Raw genomic sequence first — 18,598 nt, forward strand, 5'->3', positions numbered from 1 at the left:
GGAAACCCATAAATAGGCAGGCAATTATAAAGTGGGGGTGAAAAAGAAACGCAGATTTATTACAATCACTCAAACATTAAGATACTACAAGTACTTTTACACACAAAGGCATAAAAAGTGAAAAAGAAACACAACTTTATTACAAGCACTCAAACATTAAGATACTACAAGTATTTTTTACATATAAATGCATAAAAAATTAAATACAGAAGAACAAGCTCTCACAAAAGCGAAGACCACATTGGACACTTGCCTAAACTCTCATGAGAGTCTATAAAAGGTGAGTGAGAAGAAAAAGATGGTAAAGAAGGTGTGAGAGAAAAAGGGAGAAAGAAAGTCATAGGATTGGAGGACAATGGTGGCTGTGAGAGATAATTCTAGCGAGAGCAAGGAAGCACTGCATAATGTGGACTTAAGGACAGAAGAGGATTTGGTGGAAGTCGTCGATGGTGGGTAGCGATGGAAGAGCCATGATGCTGGGTGGAGAAAGAGGTTGTCTTCAGGACTGAGGAATTATCTACAAACAATCGTTGATTTCGGAACTTGATCTCCCATGCTATCAATGGTGGTACTAGTTGAAGGATTGGCAATGCCATCATCAAGACTCAAATAACTTGTAATTGCATTAAGTGAACACTCAGTTTGTTCTCTGTAGAGATCTGATTTCCCATGTGAGTGCTTTTCCATAATTCTCAATCCCTCTAGCTCCATTGCCACAACCTTCATAGTAGGCCTATCCTCTCCTTTTATGCTTAAGCACCTTTTGGCAATACAAGAAACTTCCTTTACCTCTTCAACATTACCCTCCTTGATAATGTTGCCTTCAATAATCTCTAGTAGGCGACCATCTTTTAGAGCAGAAATAAAATATGTTGATAGATTTTTCTCACTTTCTGCCCTGTCTAAAGAAATTGCCTTCTCACCTGTCAGTAATTCTGCCAAAACAACGCCAAAGCTATAGACATCACTTTTTTCTGTTAATTGACCACTACACAAATATTCAGGGTCCAAGTACCCAAATGTTCCTTGTACTAATGTTGTTAATCGCGTGTGATCAAGAGGAATTAGTCTTGAAGCTCCAAAGTCAGCAACCTTTGCTGTATGATTATCGTCTAAAAGTATATTTGCAGTTTTCACATCTCTGTGAATAATTGGTATGGAAGTTTCAAAATGTAGGTATGCAAGGGCTCCTGCAGCTTCTGTTGCTATCTTCAAACGTTTTTCCCATGAGAGCAAAGATGACTTGTTTTTATCATGTAGATGATCAGAAAGTGTCCCATTAGTGATAAATTCATAAACTAGTAAGGGCACCTCTGTTTCCAAACAACAACCCAGTAGTTTAACCACATTCCTATGGTTTGTTTGAGTAAGCACAATCACTTCGTTTATGAACTGTTCAATCTGATTTTGATCAGCAATTTTGGACCTTTTAATAGCAACCACTATATTCTCGATTAATACTCCTCGATAAACCGTTCCATTGCCTCCTTGGCCGAGGATTCTACTCTTATCATAATTATTAGTGGCCTTCTCAAGTTCTTTTGCATTGAAGATTCTAACTGGTTCCATCGATCCTTGGTGGTTAGAGAGTCGTTGTTGTAACATTAGGCCACCATTTTGTTGGAAGAATTTGCCTTTGAGCTTAATGAGGTTTCTTCTTTTTAGTCCCCAATATACCCCAAAGCATCCAACTAGTAGCATTAAGAGGGCTGTGCCGATACCTACACATATTTGAACATGTAGTTCCACTAATTAAAATATTTCTATTACTCTTAGTTTTTACAAATATATAACCTTTTTAAAAGTTGAAGATCCAAATATCTAGATTAAGACACTAGCATATCTAGGAATTTGGCTTATAAAAATTTAGCCTGTAAAAAAAAACCATTGTACACATCTTATTATGCAAATATAAAGACAAGATCAATTGAGGTGAATAAATGAATAGATCTCAACCATTCACATTTTAAGAAGATGCATCCAATGAATAAATCATCGAATGTAAGCCCAACTCCATATTTTGTGATCTTAGAAGAATTGTAGATCTTCCACGGGCAGTTTCTAAATGTTGTTCATCTTAAAATTGAAAATTGAAATGAATTATGAGTAATGAAAAAAAAAACTGAGTAATGATAGAGACAACTATTTTCGCAATTTTTTTTTTTTTTGTCTCTGTTTTAAATGGATGGAATGTTCTAAATTATAAAAAAAAATTATATATTTTATTTATGTATATATATAATTTATAAAAAAATTATATGCATAAACATACATTCATAAATATATGTACTTACCAACAACCATCTTAATCAGCAGTGGGAGATTCACATCACAACCGGTTCCATCCTTTCTTCCGTCTCCTCGGTACCATTTGGTGCAAGAGCATGTATAGTTCCCCATTGTGTTTTTACAGAGTTCTGGATGCATGCAATTATTACCACTTTGGCACTCGTTAATATCTGTGGAACAATTCAACATCATATAATCAAGCATGAATTTGAAGGAACTTGAGGGCATGAAAATTATACAATGTTTGGGTATTGAGGTTATATCAAATAATTTATGAATAATAATGAAAAAAATAATAAAAAAATATTAAATAGTAGTGAATAACAATAAGAAAATAATTGTAAAATTTTGAATAATAGTAAACAGTAATAAAGTGATTTTACTACCCAAATACAACCTAAGTCTAAGAGAGAGTAACATATTAAGTATCATAATATTTATTGATACTTTAATTATAAATATTTCGGATATCATTAAATAATGACAATTAAGTGTTGTAATATCCCATTCATATTCCATACAGTTCTTTGCACCCTTGACATATCTTCTACAATCTAGACATGATGAGATTGTAAGGGATTTTAATTATGCAGAAACAAATATCGTTAACTTGTTGCCCGAACTTGGTTTTAAGTGGGAGAAAGATAGATTAGAGACATAAACGTAAGTGGCCACTACAACATTTGTTTTTCTCCTTATAAATGTTTTTGGACATAATTAAATAGACAATATATATTGTAGAATTTACTTTATATTTCTTTTATTTTAGTTCGAAGAAGGATTGAGAGAATATTACTGTTTTGATAGTGAAAGTGTTTTAGCTTATCTTATATCATTTTATCATTATAACTTTTTCAAATTTTCACATAAAATATAATAAACAATTTAACTCTTTCAAATTTCAAAATAATAATAATATTAAAAAATAATATTATAATAATATTTTATTCAACTTTCAAATTTCATCTCAATTCATCTCATCTTAATTTGAGCTCGTTTGGAGAATGAGATGAGATGAGAATTTTGTGAATAGTAATAAGATAGTTTGTGAATAGTAGTGAGATAATTTGAGTTGAGTATATTTTGAGTTTTTGAAAGAATAGAGAAAAAAGTGAATAAAAAATGTTATAAAGTTAAAATATTGTAAGAATATAGTTTTATAATATTATTTTTATTTGAGATTTGAATTATATTTGGAAATAAAATAGAATGATATAAAATGATATGAGATGATCTCATCCCATGCACCAAACCTTATTGAAAGCTTGTGCTGTTCTAATCCTTGTTTATTATTATTTTTTAAATCAAGACCTCATATATTTCACTTAACTAAACTTTCACCAGTACAATTTACATCTTTAAAAACTTGTAAAACAATAGACTTAAAAGCATTCTTTTCTCTATCCATATATTCTCTTGGTCAAACTTAAAAGCATTCTTTGCTAGCAAATGAGCCATGGTATTTCCTTATCTTCATAAATAAGGACTTCAAGACAGCTTCACACACTTTATCACCCACAATATTCCAATGATTCTGGTAGAAATAAGCCCCTAAACCATCTGGTCCAAGAGATTCAGTGGGGCCATTTGTTTGATAGCCAATTCAATTTAAACTTTGCTGAAATCTTTTGATAAGTTTTCATTCATCTCCTCAGTCACTCTTGGCTTCAATGTCCTTAAATAGTCATTTAACTCCTCTTGAGATGGTTCTGAAGAAAGGAACAGCTTCTCAAAATAACCATTAAAGGCTTCTTCTATATCCTTTCTATTGGTCAGCTTGCATCTTTGTTCATAGTAAATCTGAGAAATCCTATTTTTCCTCTTCCTCTGATTGGCAAAAGCATGAAAATATTTAGTGTTTCTATCTCCATGTTTGTACCAATGCTTTTTAGCACTTTGTCTCCACTTCAAATCATCTTGCTCAAGCAAACCCTCTAGTTCTTTTTGAATTTTTCTAACCTCAGTAATATCATGGCTCCCTTCATCCACCTATAGAAGCTTTAAAGCCTTAGATTTCTCATTGATCTCTTTCACCTTATTCGTCCACAGGTTACTATTCCACCTTTTCAAAGCCCATGTACACCCATTAATCGACCTCTTGAGTTTCTTAAAAGGTCCCCTTCCAAAATTTGCTTTCTTCCAGCCCTCCCTCACCACTTTCTCACAGTCTATTTCTGTAGCCCACCATGCCTCATACTTGAAGTTTTTGCCTCCACATGATTTAGTTCCATATGTATGTGAGCAGCTCAATAGTATTGGTCTTTGGTTAGAACTTCTTGCAACTAAAGTCTCCACATTAATCTCCTTATGTGCCTCAATCCATTCTTTGTTAGCAACTTCTCTATCTAGCATTTCTTTTGTAAAAGTATCATCCCCGTGCCTATAACTCCAAGTGAATTTGTCTCATTTCCATCCTAGATCAGATAGCCCTCAACCCTCCAATGCATTCTTGAAATTGTTCATCAAATTGTCTCTGATAGGCCTTCCCCCTTCCTTTTTATCGTTGGTGAGTATCTCATTAAAGTTACCAATGACACACCACCCATTATTACAAGTAGGCTTAAGGGAAGTTAACAAATTCCATGCCTCTTGCTAGTCTCGGGTTGCCCATAAACCTTGTTAAGAGCCATTCCCCCCCCCCCTTCCCTCCCTATTTTATTGTCACTTATCCACGCACTTATATGCCTTTGTTTAAAATTCAGTACCTCCACCATCCCCTCCTCCTTCTATTGTCACTTACCCACGCACTTATATGCCTTTGTTTAAAATTCAGTACCTCCACCATCCCCTCCTCCTTCCAAAACAATACTAAATCACCCCCCTTCCATTCAATTCCACCCTGATAAAGCCTGCCATGTGCCATGCTCAACCTCCTTCTTATTCCATCTAGCCTGGTTGTCCTCAACTTGGTTTCCATCACAAACGCCACACTAGGCAACTTATCCTCCACTAAACAACATAAGCCTTGAATTATTTAAGGGTTGCCAAGCCCTCAACAATTCCAGTTTAGTATTTTTATAATGCTTGGCAGGGCTGCTTAACACCCTCTACCAATCCTTCTTGTAATTCTCCTTCCCATTCTTTAAACAATTTTTGCTTCTTTTTTCCCATCCCCCCCTTTATTACCATGCAACTCTCTCTCACAAGGCCTTTTAGTTGCTGTAAAATGCATCAAACTCCCATTCCTACTGCCCACAACCCAAGCCTTTATCTTCCAAGATTTTCCTTTTTTAATCATATCCTTCAATACCTCATCCTTTTACAACCTCACCTCTTCTACTAAAACTATCTCATTAAACTGAGTTTCCTTCACAACCTCCTATACTCTCATCTTTTCTTTTGACCCTACCTCAGTGCCCTTTGTCTCCTCCACTACCTCCTCAAACCATAAAACACCATCAATGTCCTTGAGACCACTGTCACCCCCATATCCCTCAGCCCCTTTACTCAAGTTCTTTTCAACCCCTTCAGTAACATTACTCCCCACCTGCAGCATCCTCTTTTCTTCTCTCAAATCCTACTTTCCTCCATTATGACTTGACTCCACCTCTTCCCCTATCTCCCCCCTCCAGGACCTCATTCTTCTGTTATCACCACGATACTTTTGACTATTCTTCCTCCTCCCTACTAAGGTTACTCTCAACCAAGCCCCAAACTGCTCCTCATTCTCATTACTCCCTCCACTCAGATCTCTTTTCTCGCTACAGTCCTTAGAATCATGAATCATTCTACCACATGAAAAACAAAGAAATTGTAGTTTTTCATACCTAAATGGGATCCACAAGCTATTACCCTAAGCTGAGATAGTTCTTCCCCTCGCCAGAGGCTTTGTTAGGTCCATTTCAATAAGAACCCTTAGATAGTTTCTCCAACCACTTCCATCTCCTTTCACATCGACATCCATCACCCTTCTCACTGTGTTTCCCAACTTCTCTCCTTTCTATTTGGTCATGAAAGCCAGAGGCAAGTTGTACATAAGCACCCATAGCTCCTCTCGATCAAAACATATCTTCATTGGAGGCCTGAATCCATCAAACACCTTCAGCACCATCAATTGATTGTCAAACAGCCATGGCTTCCCCTTCCACACTCTCTGTTTGTTTGCATGGTTTGCAAAAGTAACGACAAACACATTCTTACCTACCTCTAAGAACTTTGCTACCCTGTTGAGTTTCCAGACCTTGGCCATCATGGATTCCCTCACCCCAGAACTTATCTTCCTCTCCAACCATAATTTCCCAACCAGACTACGTTCTCCCTTATTCCTTATTTCCTTGGGTAAATCCTCCTCTAGCTCCACGTTCATGTTTTCCTCATATGTTAGTTTGAGCTTATGCCATTGTTTCTCCAGGTTTTCCATCATGGTCTACTTTCTTCCACTCTCTTCTTCCTCCAATACTTTTCTTATGTAAACCCCCTTCAATCCACTGAGAGTTGACACAGTCTTCCTCACGAATCTTTATGCCACCCTGCGTTGCCGAGATGACCACCTTACACTATTCTTATGCCACCATTCACTATCTTTGTGCCACCGTATACCATGCTCTATCACAACCTTTAGAATCTTTCTGGGGTATAGTGCTACCCACTCCTCCTCTCTTTCCTCTAATGGAATAGAGAGAGAAGACTTATTGATGAACAGCTTGTTGATTTTTAATAAAAAATTCTGATCCTTTTTTATTGAACATTACTATTGCAGCGGTTGGCATGAAGACAGGCATAGGTTGCCGCGCAACACCTACTACATGCTCAACAGGGGATTCCTCTATCCGAATATAGGGTAAGCTCTTGAATTTCTTGGATCTTGAACTCTTAAGGGTAGGTTTTGGGTATGGAATGAGACAAAAAATTCTTATTTAATGTCATTTTATCTCAACACATCTTATTTTACAACATAATTCAAATACAAAATTTTTTTAAACTAATTGTTACAACTTTTTCAAAATTTCAAATAAAAAATAAAAAATAATTCTAACTTTTTTAAATCTCAAACAAAAATAATATTATAAAACTATATTCTTACAATATCTTAACTTTATAATATATTTTATTCAACTTTTTATCTCTCATTTTTCAAAATCTAAAAAATACTCAATTCAAACTATCTTATTATTATTCACAAACTATCTTATTACTATTTACAAAATTCTCATCTCATCTCACTTTCCAAACCTGTCAGAGTTTGATGGAACATTTTCATATTCAATTATCTTGGTATGTTTTTTCCTTCAATGATTATCAATCAACTATTTAGCTCCTGGAAGCATGGAATCCTGATTTCCTTTTACTATTAGAATAGAATGTTTTTACTAAGTAATGGAACAACTTAGAAATAATGATTAGTTTGATGTGAAAGGAAAAGAGAAAAAAGATAAAATTGAAACCTTTTATCCGGTAGTAATTTATTTGGGCATGAAATATAACCATTATCATGTGCCTAAGCCTGGTATTTCCTTAGAAACCGCTATTAAACTCCTACAAGGAAGTCAATTGTAGTGTAGCCTATTTGGCATGACTGGTTAATATTGATATGAATACATTCGGTTGCTAAGTTCAGTTCAATCTATTAAACCAATATGTCCTGCCTGCAGTTGATATAGAGTCTAGCTCGTAGTTCAGTTATTTGTATGTTGCGTATGTTTGTTGGACCCTTCCACAAAAGACTCAGCAGATTATATAAAGAGGATATCCATCCTTGTCCTAGGTTCTGGTGGACATGATCCGCGTACCAGATTGGGCATTTGAAGCTGCTGCTCAGGAAACAAGAGGCATGGGCCAAGATGCTGCTCCATACCATCCTGGACTTTACTTAAGATTTCAGTACAGCTAAGCATCCAGTTGCCCCCTAACTTTTATATATCCTTTCAAACGAGGATGTTGCTAGAGCCACTGCTAGGTTTAATTTTTTTTTTTTTGTAATTTTCTTTTTCAAATCTTTTAGTACTTTTAAATATTTTAAAAAAATATAAATAATTTATAATAAAATTAAATAATTTTTTCTTAATCATTAAGTAAAAAAAAAAAAAAGAAAAAAAAGAGAAAAAAAAAGCCCATCGCAGAGGGAGCCACCAGCCAAAGCATTTTCCCTTTAAACGATACCCTTCTATTCCACATTCCCTGGCTAGGACGAGGTTGAAACTTTTCATGACCCTGACAGCTATTTAGATGATATGAAGGCTTAGTTTGGGTCCTATTATCAGAATGCTTAATTATTATTTATTATTTTATTATTATTTTTTTTATATATTTTTATTACTATAGAATATTTAAGAATATCTCACTATTCAAATACAATCTAAAACAGACATTTAAATTAGAGCTGTCAGAAAATTAAGGAAGGATTTAGACAGTGTTAGTGACACGTAAAATGAGGAAATTAAATATATTTTTGATAAAAGAAAGTAAATTTTTTTCCATTGCTTGGTGGAGATTCTACAAAATGTATTGAAAATCTTTTTGACTGCTTTTTATGTGCAAAGTATTTACAAAACCAAAACCATCCAAAACCATGGTGTCACCAATTTTTTGGCTTTACAATCTTCAACAAAAGTCCAAATTAGCTCCAATCCAAATAAGAATTATTAAGGTTTTGTTTGGTTATACATATGAAATAAGATAAAAATTGAATAAAATATTATTAAAATATAATTTTTATTTTAAAATTAAAAAAAAATTAAATTGTTTAAAATATTTTATATAAAAATTTAAAAAAATTAAAATAATTAAATGAGATGAAATGATTTATATAACGAAAGGAAGCTGGTTGCGTTTGGTTCTCAAACTCAGTTGAGTTCAGCTGAATTCAATCTAATTTTAAGTTGAGTTTAACATCTAAATACTCAACTCTTAAATTATTAAATTTATCTCAATTCAAAACCTTCTTACATTAGGATCCACAATCTTTTTTAATTTAAAACATATTTATATATGAGATCCATAATTTTTTTAATTTTTCATAAAAAATACTAAATTCATCTTTATAATATTTAAACACATTTTAAACTCAGTTTAGATGGCCAACATAACTTCCTCTACTACTATTTATAAAAAATTCAACTCAACTCAACATATAAACGCAACCTTATTCTGAATTAAACATACCTTGACAACCATCGGGGAGGTATGGGTTTCCACCGTAACCGGGATTGCATCTGCAACGGTACCCATACCCATTGTCAGGATCATAACATGTGCTATTCTCTCCGCATAGGATGTCCGACTTTGCGCGAGCGAATTCACATGTTTCATCTCGGATTCCCCAATCCATGACCATGATTGGAAAGGTCGAATCGTCCATGTCTAGACCGTGAAGATATTTGGTGGAGAAACGAAACGTATCTTTTTTAACAACGAAAGCATAGCTGCACGGATTGAACTTCCATACTCCTTTGTGCCGAGAAAAGCTCCTTGCTTGGAAGCTAAAATTCCTCAATCCTTTTGGAATCTCTACCTGGCAACACCCAATTCCAGAACAAGATCCATTGGCCACATCGTTAGTGTCTTGACAAACAGACATGCAGCCCATGGAGAAGGTTCCGTCGTTCTGGGTAGCATTAAGGTAAGCAATAGTGTCACAACCAACGGCCACGAAAACGTTTTGGGTGTAAGAAATTGAACCGAAGGTAGTTACAAAGTAAAACATTTCATCCATAAGGGTACCCGACTTGTTGTAACATTCAGATGCAGGGTACCCTGAGAACTCAAAATGACCTTCGAGGGAAATGTTCAGAAGAAAGACATTTTCATACATTGGCCGACGGGTTTTGCCGGAGGAATCGTTTGTGCAGTTGATGAAGTAATTTTGATCGAGATAGCACCCTTTAGAAGTGCCAAAAGGATATGGAATTTCAACATCTCCACACCGGTCGGGGCAGTTAGGCTTTGCCATTGGAGCTGCTGCTACTGCTGCAGAAGCTGCCATCTGTGATATTAATATGACACCAATGACCCACGTCATGATGATCACTTGCAAGAGCATCATCCTTGGGAAACACATACCCCCTCCGTCTCTGCTAGGAGGAAATTAGTTTTCGTCTATTTTGTTCGCAGAAACAGCGTTCCGGATAGATAGACACTGAAGTTTAATAGAACTAGTGGCTTTACGGAGCTACCCTACACCTCCAAAGCCACGTTACTTTTTCTCAGTGCACATTTCTTTTTCTCAGTGCACATTTCTTTTTCTACTTTTCTTAATGACCATTCATGTATAGATATCATGAATGCGCATTCGCTGTGTAATTCTGTAGCTATTCTAAGAGGTGTTAGTACTCATGGTGGACGTGCCTAACGCACTCTCAATAGTTCGCATATCTTATCTTTTAAAATATATTATTAAAATATATTTTTTATTTTACATATTAATTTTTACAATAAGTTATATATCAGTTTATTTATTTTTTCTTTATATTATTTAAATAATATTTTTTATTTTTTTAAACATTTCCTTTCTACCAATAAATTTGTAATATCTATATAATTTTTTATATTTACAGTATATTATTATATATAATGTAATATAATTCAGTCCTATAAATACAAAATAAAATTATATAAGTTAAATAAAAATAACAAATAAAATCAAATATGAAAAAATAGGATAAATAATATTTCCAGGATTGGTTTAGAAAAAAATAAAATAGAGGTGTTTTAAATGATGAACAATAAAAGAAATTTGTATTGAAATGTAAAAAAAGTTAAAAAAAGAAAAATGAGGGAGTAAATGAAGTATAAATAAAGAACTGCTATAGATACAAAGTGATTACACAAAAATAAATCCAATAATTGATGTGACTTCATCTAGTTCGTTAGATCTACTTTACACTAAAAGTAACTTTACAATATGACGTACTGTATCAAACCACATCAATTTGTAGATTCACTTTTGTGTAATTTCTTTGTAGCTAAAGTATTTCTCTTTTACAACATCTTTTACCTAATCAAATGTAGCTCATTTTGTGAACATTCTTTTAAATATTTTATATTTTTTATATTATACATGAGCCATTGAAAGTACTCTTTTATTTCTTTGAAAAAATCTAGTTATAAGTATAACTGCGCACTAATATATGTACCAATTTAATGTGATTAGTCAAAAAGTAAATTTTATTAAAAATAATATTAATTTAAATTTTAAATTAAATTTTACTTGTAATGTGATTAGTACGCAATTTTACTTGTACTTAGTATGCAATTAGTATGCAATATTAATGTGATTAGTATGCAATTTTACTTGTACTTACCAAAACTCAATTTTTTTACTGCCTGCTTCTGATCTTGGTGAAGTTGCTCAGAAGTGCTCTTTCAATAAAAATATATATATTATATATATATATGTATATATATAAATAAACAAAGCTTCTCTTTCTGTATTACTGTAAGGAAAATAATATGATTACTACTATTTTACTATCTGTTTACTACTTATTTTGTATTTAATTTTTTTAAAATTTTTACTTTACTTAATGGTTAAGGAAGTGACTATTAGTAAAATTATAGATTATTTCTTTGAAAAAAATCTAGTTATAAGCATAACTGCACACTAATATATGCACCAATCTAATGTGATTAGTCAAAAAGTAAATTTTATTGAAAATAATATTAATTTAAATTTTAAATATGAATGAATCAATATTAATATACAGATTAATATGTAATTTTACTTATACTAACCAAAACTCAATTTCTTTACTGCCTGCTTCTGATCTTGGTGAAGTTGCTCAGTAGTGCTCTTTCAATAAAATATATATATATATATATAAACAAAGCTTCTATTTCTGTATTACTGTAAGGAAAATAATATGATTATTACTATTTTACTATCTATTTATTACTTATTTTGTATTTAAGTTTTTTTAAATTTTTACTTTACTTAATGGTTAAGGAAGTGATTATTAGTAAAATTATATATTTTTTTAATTTTTTCTTAATGACTAAGGATGTTAAAAAAATACTTAAAAAATGATAAAAAAAAATAAAAAAAATCTTAATACCTTATAAGTAGTAAATTGATAGTGATAGGGTAGTACTTACTACCCGTCATAGACTTACAACTTTTTTACTACAACTTTATTATTTTTAGTGTATTTATTTATTTTTATTTTCTTTTAAATATTTTTTTAATTATTAAAAATTTTTAAAAAATATATAATTTTATTAATAATCATTTTCTTAATATGTCTAAGGAGAGTTTGACCTGTCTCCACAATATATTTATGACGATGCTCAGACACTCTATTTTATTGGGATGTATAAGGAGCAGTTTACTAATTTCATGGGTAGTGAAAAACGGTCAAAGAACAATAAATTCACATCCATTATCAGAATATACTCCTTTAATTTTTATGTTGACATATGTGAAAATGTAGGAAGGTATGAGCTGTACAGATTTCCTAAACTAGCTAATAAAAAACAATTAAAGTGTTGGATGCAGTTACTAATTCTGGTGCTGATTTTCTGCGCGAATAATAGCTGTTCTTATAAAGGATATAATTATTCTAAGCAAATAATGCATGCGCGATTTACAAGCTTACCCGAAATGTGAAAAAAGAAAGAAACGAAAAAGAAGTAGCAACCTGACAAGATTCTATACGGATGATCAGCATTCATAAATCCAACGGCAACAAATGATTTGGATAATATCATGTGAGTCATATTTTCACAAGAACAGTAATTGCATAGCACCATAAGCAAATAATGCATGAACTACCCGATTGTGCTTCTTGCTTGTTGCTTCTACAATTCGATCCTTGTCGCCACCCAAAGGTAGTGTTGATGCACTTTGTGATTATTTTAAGACGATGTAATATAAGAATAATAGATTTTACTCATCAATAAGTTTAGATAATGATAGTCGTATTGTAAAATAACATTATTGTAAAATAAATTGTATGACCACCTTGATCTAGCCATCAAATGCATAGTACATAGTACTAGCATAGTACTAGCATAGTGAGTTGGCTGACATATGCATAGTGTATAGTACTAGCATAGTGAGTTGGCCGACATATGCATAGTGCGTAGTGCTAGCATAGTAAGTTAGCATAGTTCCCTTTGTACGCCTATATATATCGTTGAATTCTTTAAGAAATTCATAAGTTTCATAACTTCTCTGAGCTCTATCTCTCTCTCTCTCTCCTTTCGATAGTTTCATAACACGTTATCAGCACGAAAGTTCTGACGATCTTGAAGCTAATAGTCCTCTACTTCAATTTCATAACACGTTATCAGCACAAAAGTTCTGACGATCTTGTAGCTAATAGTCCTTTACTTCAAGTAATTTTTTCAATATATTTTTGTAGTTTTCAAAATAAATATGAAATGTTAAACATACTTATGTTCCTGATTTATATGTGTAGAAAATGTCAAATCTTACAAAATTGAAATTCGTTGCTCTTGACATTTCTGAAAAAAATTATTTATCTTGGATCCTTGATGCTGAGATCCATCTGGATGCAATGAACCTAGGAGATACAATTAAAGAAGGAAATCAAGGGTCCCTGCAGGACCGTGCTAAGGCAATGATTTTCCTTCTGCATCATCTTCATGAAGAATTAAAAACTGAGTATTTAACGGTGAAAGATCCACTTATTTTGTGGAATGATTTAAGGGAGAGGTATGAACACCAGAAAACTGTAATCCTCTCAAAAGCTTGTCATGATTGGATGCACCTGAGGTTGCAAGACTTCAAGAGTGTTAGTGAGTATAACTCTGCACTCTTTAAAATTAGCTCGCTATTGAAATTATGTGGTGAAAAAGTCACTGATGATGACTTGTTAGAGAAGACATATACTACTTTTCATGCCTCGAATGTGCTCCTGCAGCAGCAGTATCGAGAGCGAAAGTTCAAGAAATATTCTGAACTTATATCTTGTCTTCTATTAGCTGAGCAAAATAATGAGCTTTTATTAAGAAATCACCAGTCACGTCTTACTGGTTCTATATCATTCTCTAAAGTGATTGGTACTATATTTACATCATTCCCAGAAGCGAATGGTGCATCTTTTCAAAGAAAAAGAGGGCGTGGACGTGGTAAGAAAAACTATAGAAGTGGAGGTCCTAGAAGTGACCACACTAAAAGGGATAATAATAGATATACACTGTACCACCAGAAGTGGTTCAACTCAGAGAATGGCAAAGGTCCTCAAAACAAATTTTTAAAGAAAGATGAAGATGGATGCCATAGATGTGGTATGACTGGACATTGGGCTCGTACCTGTCGTACAGCTAAGCACTTGGTTGACTTATATCAATCTTCTATAAAAGAAAAAACAAAGAAATTTGAAACAAATTTTGCTGAACCATCATATGCTTTAAATTCTATAGATGTTGAAGATATTACAAGCCTTGATATTTCTGATTTCTTTGAGGATTCTAGTGGTAGAGTTGACCATGGAAGTGTTCCTTTTTAATTAATGTATTTCCTTTATATTATTGTAAAATATTTTTATTCTGCAATGTTTTTTAGTAATGAAAGTTTTATATATTTTGTAGAATCATTAGTCTTATTGATAAACTTTCTATCTCCGAGATGAATTGAAATTCCCAACGTACCCCTGTAAAACCACGAAATTGTCTACCAATTTTCTTGAACAAATAAGTTAGATCTCAATTATCAAGATTATGAAACGAATCAAATACTTTAAAATAAATAATCAAACTTGCAAGACACAAAGATTGGTTACGAAGGAAAACCCTTTAAAGAACTCTTTAAAGGTAAAACCCTACGGGACAGCCAAACCCAGGAAAGTCAGTCTTATTATTTGAAGAATAATTACAAGCAATAATCAATTACAAAACCTTTGCAATTCGACTCTCTTATTTGCCTCGACAAACGACCTGTTTGTCTTCTACCATAGTAGCAGCCAGAACCTCTGGCGATCTTCAAATGTTGACTTCCCTTCTGGAACTCCAGAGGCTGAAATCCAATCGATGTTCCTTCACACTCAAAACATGATCACACTCAAGAAGATATGAAAAACCCAATGAAAATTCTCAAGTGAATTTTCTCTCATGAACACTCAGAATCTTCTCTGTAAAATTCGTGGCTTGAAGTCCTTGAAAAGATACAAAACCGAAACCCTTTAAATAGAAAGTCTGGAAAGAGCTCTAGTCGCAGTAGGACTCTGCTGATGGTTAGCAACAGACGCGAAAACGTGTTCCGACGAACTGCTAACATTTCGCGATAATATTTTCTGTTATTGACTAAACTCTGTTAAAAAAAGTTCTAGTCGTAGTAGGACTCTGCTGACGGTTAGCAACAGACACGAAGACGTGTTTCGATGGACTGCTAACATTTCGCGATAATATCTTCTGTTATTGACTAAACTCTGTTCAGCTTTCTTCTTGATAAATACCAATCTTCCAGAACTCGATTTTAACCTCAAAGACTTATCTAAACAACACCTAAGACTTCTAGATAGACTCAATATTGTTTAGATACAAATCAATACTTATTTTATATTCATCCAAATTTAATCAAATAATGATAAGATAAATCTTATCATTTAGTCATCTAATCCTAGCCAATTTTTGCCTTTACATGAATAATAAAGATGTATGTCTGGCTGACAGTGCTACAACTCACACAATTCTTAAGGATAAAAAATATTTTCAAAATCTAACATTGAGTAAAGCCTATGTTCATACCATTTCCGGTTCATCGAATCTAATTGAAGGCTCCGGAAGAGCTTATATTGTGTTGCCTAATGGCACCAAATTTTGTATTAATGATGCTCTATTTTCTTCACAATCCAGAAGAAATTTATTAAGTTTTAAAGATATACGTCGTAATGGTTGTCATATTGAAACCATTAACGAAGACGATAAAGTGCATCTTCTCATTACTAAAATAATTTCGGGCCAGAAGCTCGTATTAGAAAAACTGCCTGCCCTCTCATCTGGATTGTATTATACAGAAATGAGAACAATTGAATCACATGTTGTAATGCACCAGAAGTGCATTAATCCCAAAATATTTATGACTTGGCATGATCGCCTTGGACATCCGGGATCAATAATGATGAGACGACTAATTGATAATTCGTATGGGCATCCCTTAAAGAATCAGAAGATTATCTTACCCAATGAATATCCATGCTCTGCATGTTCTCAAGGTAAATTGATTATCAAACCATCTATCTCAAAGGTTGTTTTTGAATCTCCATCTTTTTTACAAAGGATTCATGGGGATATATGTGCGCCTATTCAACCATCAAGTGGACCGTTCAGATATTTTATGGTTTTAATTGATGCATCAAGTCGATGGTCACATGTTTGTTTACTTTCCACTAGAAATGCTGCATTTGCTAAACTTCTTGCACAAATAATTAAGCTACGAGCACAATTCCCTGACTATCCAATTAAAACTATTCGATTGGATAATGCAGGAGAATTTACATCTCAAGCTTTTGATAATTATTACATGTCAATAGGAATAGATGTTGAACATCCAGTTGCCCACACACACACTCAAAATGGTTTAGCTGAATCATTGATTAAAAGGCTTCAGCTAATCGCTAGATCTTTACTCATGAAATCAAATCTTCATATTTCTGCTTGGGGACATGCTATAATTCATGCAACATCATTAATTCGAGTTAGGCCATCAGCATATCACAAATATTCACCATTACAGCTTGCATTTGGTCAGCAACCAAATATTTCTCATCTTTGGATGTACTGTATATGTTCCAATTGCACCTCCGCAACGTACAAAGATGGGCCCTCAACGTAGACTTGGGATATATGTTGTGTTTGATTCTCCATCTATTATCAGATACCTTGAGCCTCTTACAGGGGATATGTTTAAGGCACGTTTTGAGGATTTTCATTTTGACGAATCCATTTTTCCAAAATTGGGTAATGAAAAGTCGGTGCCTGAAGTACGACAGAAAATTACTTGGGAAAATAAAGCTCTTTCCCAATTTGATCCTCGTACAAAAGAATGTAATCTAGAGGTTTAAAAGATTATTCATTTGCAAAGTGTTGCAAACCAATTACCAGATGTATTTACTGACACTAAAGGTGTGGTAAAATTATATATTCCTGCTGTTAATGTTCCAGCAAGGATTGCAATCCCTGAAGAACAAGTTGCCAAAATAGCAATAGGCGAATCTAAGATACGCCTGAAGCGTGGACGGCCTATTGGTGCTAAGGACAAAATTCCTCGGAAGAGGAAAATACAAAATGAATTTGGTACTCCTGAAGAGTCCATACCAATACAGGCCATAAGAGTAATTGATGCTCCTGAAGAGAGTAAATCTCCTGAGAAAAAACCTCCTGAAGAGGTATTTCATAAAATGTCTTCCCTTGAAGAGGGACAGGTACCTGAAAATAACGAGATCTCGATACATTTCATGAGTACAGGAGAAATTTTGAATAGAAATAAAACTTTTGTCGACAACATATTTTCATATAAAATGGCTCTTGACATTACCAGAAGTAATGAAGAAATTGAACCAAAAACTGTCGAAGAATGTCGACGTAGAAATGACTGGCCAAAATGGAAATCAGCTATTAAAGCTGAATTAAACTCGCTAGCAAAGCGAGAGGTCTTTGGACCAATTATACAAACACCAAAGGGTGTAATGCCCGTTGGATATAAATGGGTATTTATACGTAAACGTAATGAAAGCAATGAAATTGTGCGATATAAAGCACGACTTGTTGCACAAGGTTTCCTGCAGAAACCTGGGATTGATTATGAGGAAACATACTCTCCTGTTATGGATGCAATCACATTCAGATATTTGATCAGTTTGACAGTTATAAAAAGATTGAATATGCAATTGATGGATGTGGTCACTGCATATTTATATGGATCATTAGATCATGACATATATATGAAAATCCCTGAAGGATATAAAATACCTGAAACTTCTAATCTGAGTACATCCAGAAGTATGTATTCTATTAAAGTTCAAAGATGTTTATATGGGTTAAAACAATCCGGACGCATGTGGTATAAATGCCTTAGCGAATATCTATTGAAAGAAGGATTTGAGAATAATCCAATATGCCCATGTGTTTTTATTAAGAAATCAGACTCTGGATTTGTTATTATTGCGGTTTATGTTGATGATCTAAATCTTGTTGGAACTCCTGAAGAAATCAGAAGAACCGCTACATATTTAAAGAATGAATTTGAAATGAAGGATCTTGGCAAAACGAAATTTTGTCTCGGCCTGCAGCTCGAGCATTTGCCAAATGGAATTCTCATTCATCAGTCAAATTATACAGAGAAAGTCTTGAAACACTTTTACATGGACAAAGCTCATCCCCTGAGTACTCCAATGGTTGTTCGATCACTTAA

At 33.4% G+C, this 18,598-nt stretch overlaps 1 protein-coding gene across 1 annotated transcript; it reads right to left on the minus strand.

The window, feature by feature from the left end:
- Positions 1-111: 111 nt before the first annotated feature.
- On the minus strand, positions 112-10,358 carry LOC122299241 (wall-associated receptor kinase 2-like). The gene is made up of 3 exons (XM_043109347.1): positions 9,391-10,358; positions 2,295-2,459; positions 112-1,721 (listed from the first exon to the last, which is right to left on the minus strand). Exons 1-3 carry the CDS (start codon positions 10,283-10,285, stop codon positions 514-516), a joined length of 2,268 nt encoding a protein of 755 aa, XP_042965281.1. The 5' UTR covers positions 10,286-10,358; the 3' UTR covers positions 112-513.
- Between the last annotated feature and the right edge of the window lie 8,240 nt (positions 10,359-18,598).

This window comes from Carya illinoinensis, chromosome 16 (genome assembly GCF_018687715.1).
Source record: "Carya illinoinensis cultivar Pawnee chromosome 16, C.illinoinensisPawnee_v1, whole genome shotgun sequence".
Taxonomy (NCBI): Eukaryota; Viridiplantae; Streptophyta; class Magnoliopsida; order Fagales; family Juglandaceae; genus Carya; species Carya illinoinensis.

Coding starts and splice junctions, on each gene's coding strand:
- LOC122299241 (XM_043109347.1), bottom strand. CDS start 10,285: ATGTGTTTCCCAAGGATGATGCTCTTGCAAGTGATCATCATGACGTGG. Junction 2,460..9,390: donor CCTCCCCGATGGTTGTCAAG/GTATGTTTAATT, acceptor ATTGTTCCACAG/ATATTAACGAGTGCCAAAGT. Junction 1,722..2,294: donor GCTGATTAAGATGGTTGTTG/GTAAGTACATAT, acceptor AAATATGTGTAG/GTATCGGCACAGCCCTCTTA.